Genomic DNA, 18,935 nt, shown 5'->3' on the forward strand with positions numbered 1-18,935 from the left:
TCAATATACTTATATCAATGTTTTTTTTTTTTCAAAATTTTCTAGGTTGTAAAAGTTTTATATGTATTTGCTTAAAATTAAAATATTTGCTTATTAGTGCATATAATAAAAAGTGGCATCCCTTCAATATACAGATTCGGAATTCCAGCTGACTTGTTATTATGTCAAAATGTCAAAAAAGCACGTGCGGTCGATATAACATGATTTATCTGTCTGTCTCTTTTTTTAAACGTTTGTTATGCTTTTGGCAGCATTTTAAGAGATGTAATGTTTTCAGGAAGAGACTTTTAGAAGATATGTATGTATATATTTTGTTTTTACAGTAGAAGCCAAAAACTTTGAACTACAATGTGATGATTTTCTCAAGTTGTTTTATTGTTAACGTTCAATTGATGCATTTAAAGATAATGATTTGGGTATAAATCTTTATTCAATAAATTGTAATTTTATTGAAAAAATGTAGATGATGTGCAATCTTCACAATTATCTTCTCGATGCTGTAAAATCTTAAAACAAAACTCAATAAAGAAGCTCTACTGTTTCAAATCTCTTACATTGGGAAAATAAAGAGATTCTTAAAAGAGAAATTCTATATTTAGCTTCCATTAGAGATTAGAATTAATACAAGAAAATGTTTACCATGTTATGTTTATGTTTTATGTTCAATGTTTTTACATTCACATGTTTTGATTTTGAACTTAAGCAAAGCGAGATCAGAGATGCTTTATTTTTCTAACTTTATTTATAGTAAATCAAGGGGAACCACCACCTCTGCCACTAAACCTATTAGACGACTGTCTTATCTACAACTTATACTGTCATTGTGTATAGCTTTGCTACTTCTGCTTCAAGTTTGGTTAAAATGTTCATGCAGTTTATTTCACGCTCAGTCAGAAGTTCGCGTTTAACATTGGATATGCTTAGAAAAAACAGCATAAGTAATGGCACAGCAATACCCCCTGGGAAAGCTTCATTCAAAGGTACAGAAGCTACAGATACTGAGGAATACGAGGTATGGAAATAATATTTATAATCTTGTATTTGGTTTCTAAAAAATGAATGTTTTTTTTTTCAAAAAGATGGCGATTCAAAAACTGAATACACTTCAATCGAATGCCGCAAGTATTCGCGAGTCTATTACGAATAAGAAAATGTTGACAAACTTAAATGATACCATAAAATATCTGAATCGGAGTGGGCTTTCCTTGGAAGAGTTGGATAAACTTTCTGTGATACATGTTTCAGGAACTAAAGGCAAGGTAAGATTTACAAAATACACTATGAAAGAGGATTTTTCTTAAGAGATAAAAAAGAGGGGAAATAAACTAAGATACAAATTATTAAGAGCTGTGTATTCGTGCTCTTCTTTCGGGACATGATAAATGAAACATGAATGACGTAAACGTACATATTTTGGTCCGCATTCTTTTAAAAATCTTAAATTATTTGTTTTTAATTTATGGAGAGTTGTTAAAATTTAATAAACGAATATGTAGGTAGGAATAAATTCTTTTTTCAACTACTTATACAATTTAGTTGGATATGGATTGAAGAACGTTTACTGATCACATCACATGAGGCTAGGTTAAGAAAGTTAAGGAAGTGATCCAAATCCAAGATCCGACGAATTAAAAGAAAAAATTGTGTCTGATTTCAATAATGGTGAATCAGTTACATTCATAAGTAAAAAATATGGTATTAATCATTCAGTGATTTCCGGAGTAATTTCTCGTTTTCGTGCTCAAAAACCACTATTCATAGTAATGGTAGACCGCGAAAAACTTCAAATCGCGAAGACAGAAAAATCGTCAGGGTTATTAAAAAAGATCCTTTCATATCATCAGAAATCATTCAAAAAGAATTGGGTTTAAAAATATCAAGCAGGACTATCCGGAGAAGAGCGGTTGATGTTGGCCTCCGATCATATCGAACAGCGAAAAAACCATTTATTTCTGCGAAGAACAGACGTGCCAGACTTGAATTTTCAAAAGCACATTTGAACTGGAATGCGGCGAAATGGAGGACGGTCCTCTTCTCTGATGAATCGAAGTTCAATTTGAAAGGATCCGACGGATTTTATACAGTACTCAGGCCAGAAGTAAACGTTTGAATCCTCGCTTTTCAAAAGGAACAATAAAACACGGTGGGGGTATGCTTTTTCAGTGAAGAAATCGGACATATCCACAGAATTAGAGGTATAATGGATCGTTTTATGAATAGAGTTATCCTTCAAAATGTCTGTATCTTTATTCAGAAGAAAACATGCTATTGAGATGGATATTTCAACATGACAACGATCCTAAACATACTGCTAAAGTTGTCCCCTGATCTCAACCCCATAGAGAATCTATGGGGAATTGTAGATCAGAGTATTGATCGCTCCAATTGCAAAAACCAAGACTCACTTTTTCAACAGACTCAAAGTGCTTGGAATAATATCCCCAGCCAGTACGTAGAAAACCTTATCAACTCCATGGCGCATCGATGTGCTGTCGTCATAAAAAAATAAAGGATATGCCACTAAATATTGAAATTTAAATATGTAGTTTTAAAGATTGTGTTTGAGAAATATACTTTAGTTTTGTCCAATCGTTTCTCATAAGAATTCAAAATATTTTTATTATTTTAAATATGTAAATAACTATAGCAATTCTTAATACAGTTAATTTAAGACCATAGTATTATTATTTAAAATAAATAAAAAAAATTAATTTTATTTCTTAATTTGTAGTTTTATTTGACTTTTTTCAAAATAAAATGATTTCGTGCTTTAGTTTTGTCCGACACTGTACCTGGGGTAAATTTTTTCTTTTTCTTTTTTTCTTAAATCCAGCTTATTTAAATGTAAAAGAAACCTACCATTATTAATGTCAAAATAAGACCACTCAAGCAAAAAAAAATTAAATTAAAATATATTTTTTTGTAATTTTTAATTTTGGTGCATTTAGCACTTAACTTCCCGAATTCTACCTTTATGGTTAATGTTCTAGTTTGTTTTTCAATTTTCTATACAAAAACCCATAATTATTCTTTTTAAAACTAATTTTGTATATACAAAATTTTTCAATTTTAGTCTAAAAATGTTTTTGGTATGCAGTTATTTAGAGCTTATTTACAAACGTTTTACAATTTCAATTTCATAAAAAAATGATGACCCATATGCCCCATCGTTAAGGAGAGAGGAGCAATTTAAAATAATTATTACTTAAAATGAAAAAATAGTTTAGAAAACAACGGTAATACTTACAATTAAGTGTTATACATAATTAAAGCCAACACTTTTGTCTAACAGTTTGTTTTTAAATCAAGTCAAAATTATGCACAATTTGGACTAAAAAGTTAAAAAAAGTGTTATTTTTCAAAACTCGAAGAATATATACTATTGTTTTTTTTTTGAGAATTAATTTTATGTCTTCTAGTTCTTGAGGTTGCAGGGGGAATACCTCCATACACACCCCACTGTTGCATACACCCAAACTCGCACCTACCATTATTTTCTATCAAAATAAAACCACTCAAGAAAAAAAATAAAATAGTAGTTGTGGTTATTTTCAATTCAATTCTCAAAAACTAAAAGATATAAAATAATCTAGTTTTCAGTTTTTAATTGAAAATTAAAAAGAGGCTGGGATGCGACCCACACTGATAATTTCCCATCCTGTCTGTCGATTTGTCTTGGTTAAAAGGTTTGAAGGTTTTCGTATTTTAAAAATTACCAACAATATTTTTCATATCAAGAAATAGTTTAGTTTGAAAATCTAGTTTTATTAAATAAATTTTAAGTCGAAAACAAATTTTTACCAATTTTAGTAGCATTTCTTAAATTTTTACAAATTGGATGAATGAAATTAATTTGAGAGATATCAAGAACAGAACATCAATTTTTACAAAATTTGCGTACTATTTTTTGTAGAGTTTATTTTTTTATGACAAATAGGACTGTTAGCTTTTTATAAAAAAAAACTACTGAATATCGAAAACAATATTTTCTGTGAAATAAAAAAGTTGAAGACAATATTTTGAATTTTTGAAAAGCTATTTGAGTCGAAAGTAAATTTTTACGAAGTTTTAGTACTGTTTTTTTTTTTTGTTGGGTTTTAATTTTTTGTCAATTCGATTTTTGTCAAAATTGTTCAGAATGTTGGAAACAATATTTTCTATAAGTGAAAATTAGTTGGAAGCCATTATCTCAAAATTTTGAAAAGGTATTTGATTCGAAAATCAATGTTTACCAACTTTTAAAAGCCATAATTTTTAATTTTTAACTTCACATAGGAAGTTATTGTAATGGGTCCGATTTGTCAAATTGAAAATTTTGACATTTCTCGACGTTTCAAGGTCCCTAGAGTCGAAATAAAAGATTTTTAGAAAGATGTCTGTGCGTGCGTGTGTACGTACGTTTGTACGTCCGTACGTCCGTTTTTCGTCGTCCATAGCTCAAGAACCAGAAGAGATATCGACTTCAAATAAATTTCGTTATACAGATAATAAGGCAGAAAGATGCAGAAAGGGCTCTCAACAAAATTGCGTGGGTGGTTTTTTTACCATAGCAGTTTGAAAAAAAGGTGAAAATTCGATTCAAATATCTTTTCAAAAACTTGAAATTTATGCTTCAAGCTTATTTTATCTTATAAGAAATATTGTTTTCAACATTTTTAAAAATGTTGAGAAAAATCGAATTGACAGTTCTTTTTACAAAAAATAAAAACCTAAAAAAAAATGTATAAAAGTTGGTAAAAATTGATTTTCGACTCGAATATCTTTTCAAAACTTTGAGATATTGGCTTTAATTTACTTTTATCTTTAAAAAAATCTTGTTCTCAACATTCAGTTAAAGTTTGAAAAAAATCGAGTTGACAGTTATTTTACAAAAAATAAAAACCTAAAAAAAATTTATAAAAGTTGGTAAAAATTGATTTTCGACTCAAATATCTTTTCAAAACTTCGAGATATTGGCTTAAATTTACTTTTATCTTTCAAAAAATCTTGTTCTCAACATTCAGTTAAAGTTTGAAAAAAATCGAATTGACAGTTTTTTTACAAAAAATAGAAACCTAAAAAAAAATGTATAAAAGTTGGTAAAAATTGATTTTCGACTCAAATAGCTTTTCAAAACTTAAAAATATTGGCTTAGAACTTATTTTATTTCACAGAAAATATTGTTTTCGATATTCAGTAATTTTTATATAAAAATCCAATAGTCGGTTTTTTCATAAAAAATAAAATCTACAAAAAATAGTACGCAAATTTGGTAAAAATTGATACGAGTACATATAGACAAACTTTTAAGCAAGACAAATCTACAGACGGGATGGGAAGTTATCAGTGTGGGTCGCACCCCAGCCTCTTTTTGAAAAGATATTTGTGTCGAAAATAAATTTTTTAATTAAGTTTTAATTTTTTGTAAAAAAATGTACATTTAATTTTTCTCAAAATTTTACCGAATGTTGAAAACAATATTTCTTATAAGATAAAATAAGTTTGAAGCCATAATCTCAAGTTATTGAAAAGATATTTGAGTCGAAATTCAATTTATACCAACTTTTTTTTTATTTCATATTTTTTAAAAAAACTGTAAATTTAATTTTTTTTTAATTACCAGACGTTTATTTTTTTGTCGTTGCACAAAATTGTTTAATGAAGATGAAATTATTTTTTATTCGTAGAATTTTCGAGGTGATAGATTTTTTCAGTTTTTTCGATTTATAAAAAAAAGTTCAAATTCTCCAAGAGTAATTCTTGTCATGAAAAGTGCTTTCTCAAATTAGCAGTTCGGATTCGGCTTTAAACTGTAGGTCCCCTCCATCCTTGCAATTACTCGCATACAGAAACGCTTGTTAGTCATAAGTCATAAGGCCCTGGTTCTTAATGGACTGTTGCACCACCTAATTTTTATTTTTTTTATGGAAAAAAAACCAACCACGCAATTTTCTTGAGAGCCCTTTCTGCATTATTATCTACATACATATATAACAAAATTTATTTTAAGTCGATATCTCTTCTGATTCTTGAGCGATGGACTGCGAAAAAACGTCGCGAACGTACAAACATACGAATGTACATACGTACACACGCACGCACAGACATCTTTCTAAAAATCTTTTATTTCGACTCAAGAGACCTTGAAACGTCGAGAAATGTCAACATTTTAAAATTTAAAAATCCGTTATAATATATTGTAGCCTGAGTTATCGTCGTCTTGCCAAAAGTTTTTTGTTTTAAATATTTTTTTTTAAATTCAAAAACTAAAACACTGACATTTCTGATCATAAAATATTAATGAGACAGTATAAGTGCTTTTCCGTAAGAAAGTTATTGAAATCGGTTCATTACTGATCGAGAAAACTTAAAAACAAAGTAAAAGCAAGTTAAAATAGTAGTTTTACATTCATTTTTAAAAATAATTTAACTGTTCAAAATATTTTTTTTTTAAATCTCCTTGAATAATTTTCCGGATTCATGAAAATCACTATCATCGATAAATAACTAAAAGTCTTCCGTTCAAATGTTGTGAGGTATTTTAAAGTTGAAATTACTTAATCTTCCATTTAAATCATCCATTGTATTAATTCGTAGACAACTATACATACTTAAATTAAAATAATTTTCAAATTCTAAAATCATCGTGCGTCGTCGTCTTCTCATAAAAAATGTTTACTGTTTTAAACTCCCGCGGACATTATTTTATTTTTGTTTATTTTTGTGCTGCATAGACTTCCAAAAACTCCGAAACAAAATGCATAAAGAATAAATTGATTTATTCACAATTTTTTATTGGAATAATCTTAATATTTACATAAAAAAATAGTTGTCGTTGTCGCAGTTGAATGAAAAGTATTCCAACGACACACAAGGCTTTTTAGTGAAATATTAAGCGATAACAATGGTCAAGAGTTCAGATCAATTGCTTTGATAACTAGATATTAGAAAATAAATTTAATTCAATGACGTAATACAGAAGGTATTACATAGACAAAAAAAACTAGCGAATTATTTTCAATTTCATTGATTAATTATTATTGTTTGTTGACTTGACCTTGAATACGCATCTTTTAATTTTATTTAATGAAAACAATAACATTTACTATTAGCCAGTGTTGTCGATTGAAAATTTAGAAAGTTATTAAGACATTTTAATATTAATACTTTGCTAAAACAATACTAATAAAAAGTTCTACTATCTAAATAGTTTTTTTTTTTATTTATTATAACTCTTCAAAAAACTCATAATTTCGTCGCCGTTCTATTTTTTGGGTTTAGAGATGTTTTTTTTGGTATAATATTCCATATTATAGTACAGTGAGAAATTGCCAAAAACGATCCGCAGTAGTCCGGTTTTTATATTTCAAAGTTGATACAACTGAATATTTGCCAGAACAATTTATCAAAAAATAGCGAAATTCTGACCAGGGGTGAAATCTTGTAAGCTGATTTTTAATAGTTGACTATGAAAATCAAGAAAATACGTCTCTGTAATGTGATAGTCGATTTCAAAGTTTTAACCAAACAAACTTCAAGAAGGGGGTTTGTTCGTGGATTACTACATTAACATTTGGTGTTGAAGCGAGCTTGAATGGAGTTGAAATGAGCTTGGTTCGCCTCGATTCCGGTTTTCTTTTAATCAAATAAAAAAAAACAATGCACATGGTGTAGGTATTATATTCTTATATGGTGCTAAACTATTTAGTTCTACTTTGTTTAACACGAATCAAAGTATCTCACTTGCACTTCATAAGAAACATCGAAACACCATTTGCTTTTAGAAAATACTGTCAAACTTAATCATTTTTAAATCTTCTTGTGTGGTGGAAACGGGTTGGGGTCAAAATTCTGCTTTTCAAAATTCTGCTTTCAAAATTCTGCTTTTCAGAATTCTGTTTTTCAAAATTCTGCTTTTCGAAATTCTGTTTTACAAAATTCTGGAAATAATAAAAATAAGGTTTGGAAAATGTTAAAAAGCGCGCGCTTTGTCAGGGTCTTAGACAACGGTTAATGTCTTTTCTTATCCCTTCGTGATAGTGTGTTATTCCTATTAAAAAGCAAAAATAAACGTTTGTTATTAATTTTTGGTTACATTTTGTTTTTGTTGTTGTTATTTTTGCTCTATTTTCAGTTATTGTTTATAATTATTAAAAGACGAAATTTGGATTTTTTTTGTTAAAATTGAAACAAAAACCATTTTAAATTGACTTTTCCGTTAATAAATATACTATTTAAAAAAAAGCAGAATTAGCAGAATTTTTTTTTAATATAAATTTCCAGAATTTTGAAAAGCAGAATTTTGTAAACCAGACAAACAAAAAGCAGAATTTTCGTTAAAAAAGCAGAATTCTGAAAAGCAGAATTCTGAAGCCAACATTTTGACCCGATCCCGGTGGAAATACAAAAAAGATTTATTTAATATAATCTGAGATAAACCTTTGGTGGAAAAATATCAAAATTTAATTGTCTTTTCTATTCTTTTCTCTTGCAAAAAAAACCCAGTTAGTCCATTTTCATTAACAAAACTAAATAATATCAACAGTAGCAGATTGATTTTTGTCCTCGATGGAAAACAAATGCACAACTACTTAACGAACACAGCCATCGATATACAAATGCAACATCAATGGTACCAACATTTGAGAATGAAATTACTAAAGATCCATTCGAGACTCGTATAAATATCAAAATTCCATCCGTAGATTCTACTTTAACTTTTATCGGTAGTATTCATACTGCGGATATTGTTTTTGTTATGTAAAATGCTACTATACTATTGATAGATTTTCCAACAAAACACGGATAGATTTTGGGAGTTTTAATTCTTAATATGTAATTAAAAAATGGTGCACCGTATAGATTAAGGAATTTTCAAAGAACAACGACGATTTGGTGTATTAAGAAAATATTAATATAATCATATTCAAAACCTCTAATATTTTTTTAATGTTATTTAAATATCGTAATTGCTTAGCAACAGTAAGATTTAAAATCTTATAAAGTAGGTGTAAGCTTATTTTATAAAAAGGCTGAGCCAAGAAAATAAAAAAAATTACTTCAATTATTGAAACTATCATAAGATACAAAAATTCAATGATTATTAAAAATGTTCATATTGAAAAGTGAGATCTAAGCAATCTTTTTATGCTTGTTGCGTTCAGATTAATTAATCTGATTTTGATTTGAAATTAATTGAAGACATTTTATAATCGAAATCGTGGAATCAAAAATCCAAAAGAAAGTTTTTCCGGAATTAATTTTTAGATTTTCGATATCCTACCTTTTCCAGTCTATTTAATGTATGTCACTTTTTATTACAGGGCTCTACTTGCGCTCTCTCAGAATCAATTTTAAGAGAATATGGCGTTCGAACTGGATTCTTTAGTTCACCCCATTTGGTTTCAGTTACCGAACGTATACGAATAAATGGAGAAGCAATATCCAAGAAAAAATTCACACAATATTTTTGGAAAATTTTCAACAGACTTGAAAAACACAAAGACACAGACAACGACCTGCCCGCATATTTTAAGTTTTTAACCATTTTATGTTTTCATGTGTTTTTAGAGGAGAAAGTAGATGTGGCTATATTGGAAGTTGGGATTGGTGGTGAATACGATTCAACAAATGTTGTAAGGTAATTAATTATTATGAAAATTGGTTAGTTCCATGTTTTAAATACTTTAAGTTTGTACGCCCACAGCATTTTCTACACCATATTCCTATAAATAATGGCTTAAATTATTTTCTGGACGTAATATTCCATTTCAAGACTGTATTTTTAATAGATAAAATATTGTGAAAATTATTTTAATTTTATAATTTTAAATCATCTAAAGTTTATTAAAACTTAAATTTCTTTTGTCTTATGTTTCATTCTGATAGCATGTGTACATTTAAACAATTGATTTTCTAATTGTAAAATAATTGTTCTTATATATTTCTCCTACAAAAATTACATATAAACTGGTTCAGTTTATAAATCTTAAGTTATTAAATTTTTCCGAAAATATTTTTGAGTAAGCTGTAAGTAATAAAAGCTTTTAAACTACGTGGAATAAAAGCCCACAAATAATTATTTTATTCTTAAATTTTGTGTAATGGGTGTTTTTTTGAGACGTGTGGTTTTCAAGAAGAAATAAAACTCATATAATTTAATGTTAGGACCCAGAACTAATCATTATTATAAGGATAAGCTTTGCTATTATATTTTAAGAATGATTTCGGACTACTACTATTTTTTGCAACAATAACGCTCAGAATATTTTCTTTCAAGACGTCAATCGTTTCGAGCGTAGGTAAGTGACTTCACCAGAAGTTTCTTTTGTGAGCCAAACGACTATTTGCAAGATTTGTAAACATTGTTCATAAGTCGAATTATTAGTCCTTAGAGATTTAACACACATAAATCCGCTGGTAAGGATGGTATCCCCGCTATTGTCCTGAAGAAGTGTTCTTCAACGCTGGCAAAACAACTGCGTAAGCTTTTTCATTTATCCTACAGTTCAGGTCTTGTTCCGAGCGGATGGAAAACTGCATTTGTTCAGCCCATCTTCCGGTCTGTCCGACCGATTGCACTTTCGTCCCTTTTTTCCAAGGTCACGAAAATGCTCGGTTTTCATGAATCCGTACTTCATTGGATTAGGAATTACTTTTCGGATCGTTCAATACAAGTAGTATTGGATGGGTTCAAGTCTGCAAACAGCAAAATAAATGCTGGTGTGCCCTGGGCTCTGCTCTATCTCCAACACTCTTTCTCATGTTTATTAACCCTAGAACCCTACCCAGGGTGCTGTACCATCCTGTCCTTTATTTGATTGATAATATTTGCTTACACCATTAAATTCAAAAGTGAGCCAAACAAGTTTAATGCATGTTTCCATAAAATGTTTGGTTTATTCTTTTTAAATATAAATAAAAGTAAACAAACAAAATTAAATGTAAATATGCTTTTATTTACTAATATCATGAAAAACAAAACAGGGTGTCCTGGCACCCGGGCTAGGAAAAGTCTACTCTCGATATGAGTAGTGTTCTAGGGTTAATAATCTCCTGTCTGCAACTTCTAATCCAATACATTGTTTTGCTGACGATAGTACTCTTAGCTTTTCATATTCGTTTTCAGAATCACATCCCTCTTCTTCGGATGTGGAACTGAAACGACAAAATATGATAAGCTCATTAAATTCAGAACTGGACAGCAATGGGAATTAAAAAACCGAGTGGAATTTAATGCTTCGAAAACCCAATGCAGTCTTGTATCGCTAAAGCGAGATATACCCCCTTTGTCATTTTCAATGGATGACATTTGCATCAATGAGACTAAACATCTCGATATTCTCGGCATGTGTGTCACCAACCACCTCTTGTGAAATGATCAAATACGCGATGTCATCAAAAATTCCACAAGGTGTTTGTGTTTCCTTAGGCGATGGAAGAAATGTCTCACCCCTTCTGATCTGGCTGTTATCTACAAGGCGTCCAAAGCTTGAGTATAACTCCCATCTATAGACTGGTGCTCCTGTAACTTACTTAAGCATCTTGGATTGCATTGAACGTAGAGCATTTAAATTGATTGGTTATAGTATCATCATAATTTATTTATTTCGCTTGAGTATCGTCGCTCGTAAGGTTTCTTGTCTAACCTTTTTTTCCGTTATTTTAATGTTTTATGTTCTAGCATTTCTGCATTCCTCCCCTTAAACAGTTTAAATGTGATATTCTCGCTTCTAGGGATGCTCATCAGTGTACCCTGGAGCCCAACTTCGGTCGTACTGTCAAGTACAGAGATTATTCCTTTAGCCGTACTTCGCGAATGTGGAATGCCTTACCACACTCCGTCTTTCCTAGTAATTGCAATATTCAGGAATTCAAAACCAACTCTGCATCGATATCTCCTTTTAAACCTTCTCTCCTTTTCCATGTGCTCACATTGTGCCTCTGCATAATAAGGGTAGCAATATCCCCTTGAATGTGCGCTTATTATACAAAACTAACTATTGATAACTTTCAGAAACACCAATTCTGAAAAAAAGTATTGTTGAATGGAAAACCACACGTCTAAAAAAAACACTCGTTCCTATTAGCTGAAAAATTATTTTCAATTGTTTGTATTAATTTGCAGAAATACATCAATAGCTGGCATAACATCTCTTGGATTGGAACATACCAATATATTGGGTGATACTATAGAAGAAATCACCATTCAGAAAGCTGGTATTATAAAAGATTTTTCAAATTTGTACACGAATGTCAAACAACAAGTTTGTTTAGATATTCTCAGAAATAAAGCAAATCAAAAGAATGTAAGTTTTTTTTTTTAAATATACTTCTCAATGTTATAATATTTTCTGCACATAATACAGATCATAAACAAACAACACAACAATTCTACGATTACATTGCTTAACACTTACTCACTCTGTCTTATAGGATTGTTGTTAAACCGATTTAATCTTTATTAATACAATCAATTTAATACAAAGTGAAAGATTTCATTATTTTGTAAATATAATATAATTGGCCAAGGCCAATATTGGGCTATATAAGGGACTTAAAAGTTGGGCAAGTTTTTAGTATCTGATTGGCCAGCTGCCAAAAAATTACTTTCCAATAATGCAACTTTATTGGAAAGTCAACTGGAAAATTAGTAAAAAAAATCTCTCTAACTATCAAGTCAAATCTGTATTATGTCAATATGACAGTTGATCGTGGTATTTCATTTAACTGAAAACTGATCTTTATGATTAACTCTGCACAATTCCATTTAATGTTTTGTGAAAAAAATGCCTTGTTAAATTGGAAAAAAAGCAATATTTACTTAAAATCAAAATACAAATCGTAATGGACTTGTAGCTTTCGTTAAGAATGTTTTGTAGACGAAAATGCTTTTTGTTTTCTGCTTTCAGTAGAATGAAAAACTATGAACCACCGTCAATGTAAACATAAGTGAAATTGGCTTGAAAGCTGGCCAATCAGATGCTAGAAACTTGCCATACTGTCAAGGTCCTTATGTCGTCTGAACCTGCCCATTATAAAAGAATGGGCAGGTTCAGACAACAAAGGGGCTTAATTTGCAGTCAACACACATTTTAAACAAGGCAGCTAGTTACTTTTTAAGTGTCATAAATTTCAAACTCAGAACTTTACTTTACTGACTTCTACCTTCAGTTCATAGTACAAAAACTACCAAAAAAAAAAACATTGTCTAAAAAACACTCCTCACGCAAGCTACATGTCAATCAACATTTGTGTTTTGTATTGTAAGAATATATTACTTATTTCTTTTCCAATTTGACAAGGAACTAAAATTGGTAGAAAAATAAAGTTAAAATTTCAGTTGAATAAAAAAACATGGTCTACTGTCATTTTGACATAAGCTAATTGACTTGATAGTAAAGGATTTTTCTTGACTACCATTCCAGTCAACTTTCCATTAAAGTTGCCTTCATTGGAAGGTAATTTTTTGGCACCTATCCAATCAGACACCAGAATCTTGCCTTACTTTCATGTCCCTTGTGTCGCCTGAACCTGCCAAGCAATAGGGACTTCAAACTGAAATTAACCAAAAATATAACAGTCATGCTTTCTCAGCTTTCGGAATACTCATTTTATTCATTTTAAAAAACTAATAATTTCCATACTATTTAACACCAATAAAATTTAATTTTCTCATCCAGGCTAAAATAATACAAGTTCCTGAAATCACAGAATATCATTGGCCTAAAGGAGTCACAGCAGAAAGCTTAAATAAAATAGTCCAATTAAATGGATCACTTGCAATTCAGTTGGCATACAATTGGCTTAAAAAGTCTGGAACCCAAAATCTCAATGGCCTCTCCGCTGAAATTAAATCCGATGACATTATTTTGTCAATTTCTGATCGAGTAATCAAAGCCTTTGACAATTGCCTCTGGCCTGGACGTTTACAAATTATGAATTTTTATAATCTAAGGTTTGTTTACATATTGTTGAGTAAATACCTTGAGTATGTATAATTAATAAACTTACACTCCCAAATAGAATTCATTTGGATGGAGCTCACACCCTAGAAAGTATGGAAATATGCGGAGACTGGTTTCGATCTGTCACCAAAAAAAGGTAAACTCGTACACTATGTTAAATGAAATGATAAATTACTAACCTAACAAAATTGAATTTGTCTGCAGCTATAAGAACCCCAAAATTTTAATATTCAATGCAACTGGAGAACGTGACTCGATGGCTATGTTGACCATTTTGTCCAATCGAGCTAACTTCAATGATGCATTTTTCGTTCCAAATATACCATTTACACTAAATGCTGTTGGTGATATTCATTCTGTGTACGGTCATACGGACCAGATACGAAAAGCTGAATCTCATGCGTCGAACTGGAGGAAATTAACAGAGAGCGATGGAATCCATCGAGGAGGAGAAGGTCGAGTTTTTGGAACTATTTTAGAAGCCTTTTTGCAGTTGCAGAAGAAATTTGAAAACACACAAGTTGATGTTCTGGTCACAGGCTCCATACATTTGCTTGGAGCAACGATCTTAGCTCTCGAGGAATTCGAAAAACAGATTATTGAAAATAAAATTGAAGCCGAAAAATAAATTTAACTTTAAAAATATGTTTTTTTTTTAACTTCATGCCCTGATAATTTTTTAATATAAAAAAAATCTTATGAAACAATAAATTCATATATAGGAACGATTGGCTCAAAAACATACCTAAAGGTGTTGCTTGAATAGTTTCTAACTCAACTCGATCAGATCAGGGTTGAAGAAAAAAGTCCTTTAGGCCACATGTTGCTATAAAAAAATAGTATTTATAACTTTTAAAGACATTTTTATTTAAATTCAAAAAATAAATATATGTATATAAAAAAAAATCAAAGTTACTTCAGCTTTAAGGTTTTTTGCCGTACAGTCAAGAACGTGTAGTGTAAAACGCGTCTAAAACTAACAAAGTTCATTAAAATTTTGAACTCCCCATAGGAAGTTATTGTAATAGGTCCGATTTGTCAAATTAAAAATATTGACATTTCTCGACGTTTCAAAGTCCCTAGAACCTAAATAAAAGAGTTTTAGAGAGATTCCTGTGTGTACGTGTGTACGAACGTTCGGGAAGCTTTTATCGTCGTCCATAATTCAAGAACCTATATCAACATCGACTTCAAAAAAATTGACATGTGGAAAGATTCAGAATGGAATGGGTGGTTTTTTACCATAGCAATTTGAAAAAAGGTGAACAAATGTTTCACTTCAGTTATTTTTCGAACAGGAAATTGTAATGACTCTAAAATTAAAAAAAAAAAGTTTTAAACGTTAAAATCACAGATATTGACATTTCTCGACGTTTCAAGGTTCCTAGAGTCGAAATAAAAGATTTTTAGAAAGATGTCTGTGCTTGCGTGTGTACGTACATTCGTACGTTCGCTATGTTTTTTCGTCGTCCATAGCTCCAGAACCAGAAGAGATATCGATTTCAAATAAATTTTGTTATAAATATAATAAGGCAGAAAGATGCAGAAAGGGCTCTCAAGAAAATTGCGTGGGTGGTTTTTTTACCATAGCAATTTAAAAAAAGGTGAACATTTTGTTTAACCCTAAATATCTTACGCACCAAAAACGCTAGAGACTTGAATCAAATTTTATATAATTTATTGTAAGGTGATACCAAACAAATATATTTTTTTAAATACAACTAACGGTTTTATTATAAATTAAAAAACTGAAAAAAAAAATTGTCACCTCGAAAATTTTGAGAATACAAAATGATTTCATCTCCAACACAATTTTGTACAACGAAAAATAACGTATTTAACATCTGGTAAAATTTTGAGAAAAATTGAATTGACAGTTTTTTATAAAAAATTAAAACCTAAAAAAAACACATTACTCTTAGTTGGTAAAAATTAAATTTCTACTCAAATATCTTTTCAAAAATGTAAGATTATTGCTTTCAACTAATTTTATCTTATAAAGAATATTGTTTTCAAAAATCTAAACATTTTTTAGAACAATCGAATTGACAGTTTTTCTACAAAAAAATAAAAACCTAAACAAAAAAATTAATAAAAGTTGGTAAAAATTGATTTTTGACTCAAATTTCTTTTTACAAAAAATAAAAACATAACAAAAAAAAACAATACTAAAACTTGGTAAAAATTTACTTACGACTCGAAAAGCTTTTAAAAATTTAAAATATTGTCTTCAAACTTGTGTCATATCACAGAAAATATTGTTTTCGATATTCATTAGTTTTTTTTTTTTATAAAAATCCAACAGTCAGTTTTTTCATAAAAATATGAAATCTACAGTACGTAAATTTGGTAAAAATTGATCATCGGTTCTTGTTATCTCTCAAATTAATTTAATTCATCCAATTTGTAAAAATTTAAGAAATGCTACTAAAATAAACTATTTAACAAAACTAGATTTCCAAACTACACTATTTCTTTATATCAACAATATTACCCGTGTTTTGTTGGGAAATCTATCCATAGTAAAGTAGGATTTTACACGAATATCAAAAACAATATCCATAGTGAGAAAAACACCGATAAAAGTTAGAGTAGAATCTCACTATGAATAGGTTTTTGACATTTATACGAGCCTCGAGTGTATCTTATGTGATTTCGTTCTCAAATGTTGGTACGATTGATATTGCATTTGTATCTCGAAGGCTGTGTTCGTTGAGTAGTTCTGCCTTTGGAATCATGTGTGTTTTCCATTGCGGAAAAAACGAATCTATTACTGTTGATATTATTTAGTTTTGTTAGTGAAAATGGACTAACTGGGCTTATTTTGCAAGAAAAAACAATAGAAAAAATATATATGTTTTGCTATGTTTCCAAAAAAGGGGTATCTCAGTTTAGAATAGATAAATCACCACTAATAATGTAGTAGTCTACGAACAAACCCCCTTTTTAAAGTTTTTTATTATTATTTTGACAGATCTTCTTTCAGTTGTCCCAATTTTTAAATACAAATATCTGGCCACTGCGGATTGTTTTGTTGGGAATTTCTCACTTTACTATATATGAAATGCGAACAAAACGCACGTATTGTTGGTAATTTTAAAACTTGTAAGAATAATTCAACTAACAACTTTTTTAACAAAACCCAAAAACCTACCAACCTTTAAAGCGAGACAAATCGACGGACAAGATGGGAAGTTATCAGTGTGGGTCGCATCCCAGCTTCTTTTTTTAACTAATATCTCGTCAAAATGTAAAAAATTAAATTTGATTGAGGTCGGTAATTGGTTCTTGAGATGCTTGGGGCCAGCCAAATGTTTCAGTATTGAAGTGAAATTAGTATATTTAGTGTACATCATTAAAAATAAAATGGACGACTGAATCGTTGGAAAAAAGATTTAAAGTTTGTTTTTAAAAATTTAAACGCTATTTTATTTTTCAAAAAACCTTAATTTTTCTTAAAATGTATTTGAAAAACGTTAGAGCAGGTTTTTAAAATGTATTATTACGTATAAAACTTTTCAATTTTAGTTTAAAAATGTTTTTGGTATGCTTTATTTAGAGCTAATGAATATAGGTACAATTAAATTTCGAAAAAAATTATGACCTATTTTCAGGATATCGAATTTGGAAAAAAAATTTTATTTCAAAAAATTAAATTTTGAGACATATTTTGCAGAAAATTTATTGAAATCGGTTGGTTGATACTTGATAAAAAATAAAAACAGAATAACGGTTATATGCAGGGTACCCTTGTGGAACACTACAGATAATTTTTTTTATATTGAAAACAGCTAAAATGTAAAAAAATCTATTGGTTTGTCTATGAAAAAATTCGAATTTTTAATTTTTTACCACAAAATTTGTATCGAGCCTACTTTTATTTTTAGTCTTAAAAAAAAAACAGAAAAACACCTAACCCGAATCGGCTCAAAACCTAATTTTCCGAATTTAATGTCAATCAAAAATGAAATCAATAGTTTGGGCTGTAGGGGCCATGATAGAAAGACGGATAATCTGACAAAATCTAGGGACCACTTTTTTGGACTTGTCTACCATAACAATGTCATGTTTGATTGCAATTTGAGTTCGAAATTTTTAACTTTTGTCTCGCACTATGCCTAACTGCGAGCACTCGTTATTTACTTGTGTCAATGTACATAGAAATCGTTGTTTAAAATTATGATTGGACCATATGATCGAATGATCCAACAGAAAGTTATTCTTTGAAGTTCTCAATATCGATGTACAGCTTTGTCAAATTATTAAATAAATAACTTTCAAGCGAAACAAGTCGTTCTCTATTAATTCGTCTTACAAAATCCTCCACAGTTTCTTCTTAAGAACCTGAATATTTTTATTTTTCCTCGGGAAAAATCTTTTGAAATTAATTTAAAGCATTACTTCAGTTTTTCTAAGTTCTTAATTGTATGTTTTTGACAGCAAACCGCCTTTTTGGTAAATATCGTTAGATGAATTCTTTACTTATACAACTTTATTGCTCATATGACATCTGTATCGTCTATGGGCAAAAGTTAATGAATTTGGGCTGTTCGATTGGAATAGGTCTGAATTTTCGAATCATATTATTTCCTTGGTCCAGTCCTCAGTAAAAAGTAGTACCTACTTTTAGCAACAAAGATTAAAGAAGTTAAATGGTAGGTAGGTAGAAATGACGATCTCAAGGCAATCTAACCTGAGATCGAATCAGCGCTTTAGTGCGCCGTTTTGATACCAAAAACTCGTTTGACCAGTTATAGAAAGGGATAGATTTATGGAGAAGCGTCATAGCGATAATGTTAGAGCCATTTTGTCGCATTGAGAAAAAAGATTAGGTCTCTAATCTTTGTCCCAGATAGCTCATCAAGTTCGTGAAAGAATGCTTTTCCAAAGTATTTAATTCTAGTGTTTGCCAAAGCAGGACATTTGGTGAGGAAATGGATAATCGTTGCACTTTCTCTTTGGTCACTACAACTACGGCAAAAGGTGTTG

At 29.9% G+C, this 18,935-nt stretch overlaps 1 protein-coding gene across 2 annotated transcripts in view; it reads left to right on the top strand.

Annotated features, from left to right (window-relative positions):
- Positions 1 to 14,591, top strand: part of LOC129948053 (folylpolyglutamate synthase, mitochondrial) — a 20,862-nt gene extending 6,271 nt beyond the window's left edge. For both annotated transcript variants that reach the window (XM_056058870.1, XM_056058869.1), the window contains exons 2-8: positions 749 to 1,012; positions 1,080 to 1,259; positions 9,303 to 9,619; positions 12,107 to 12,287; positions 13,662 to 13,936; positions 14,005 to 14,082; positions 14,151 to 14,591. In XM_056058870.1, coding sequence (XP_055914845.1) covers positions 863 to 1,012; positions 1,080 to 1,259; positions 9,303 to 9,619; positions 12,107 to 12,287; positions 13,662 to 13,936; positions 14,005 to 14,082; positions 14,151 to 14,574 — 1,605 coding nt within the window. In that variant the 5' untranslated portion in view covers positions 749 to 862 and the 3' untranslated portion in view covers positions 14,575 to 14,591. The remainder of the gene's footprint in view (positions 1 to 748; positions 1,013 to 1,079; positions 1,260 to 9,302; positions 9,620 to 12,106; positions 12,288 to 13,661; positions 13,937 to 14,004; positions 14,083 to 14,150) is intronic.
- Positions 14,592 to 18,935: the final 4,344 nt, after the last annotated feature.

Source organism: Eupeodes corollae, chromosome 2 (genome assembly GCF_945859685.1).
Source record: "Eupeodes corollae chromosome 2, idEupCoro1.1, whole genome shotgun sequence".
NCBI lineage: Eukaryota > Metazoa > Arthropoda > Insecta > Diptera > Syrphidae > Eupeodes > Eupeodes corollae.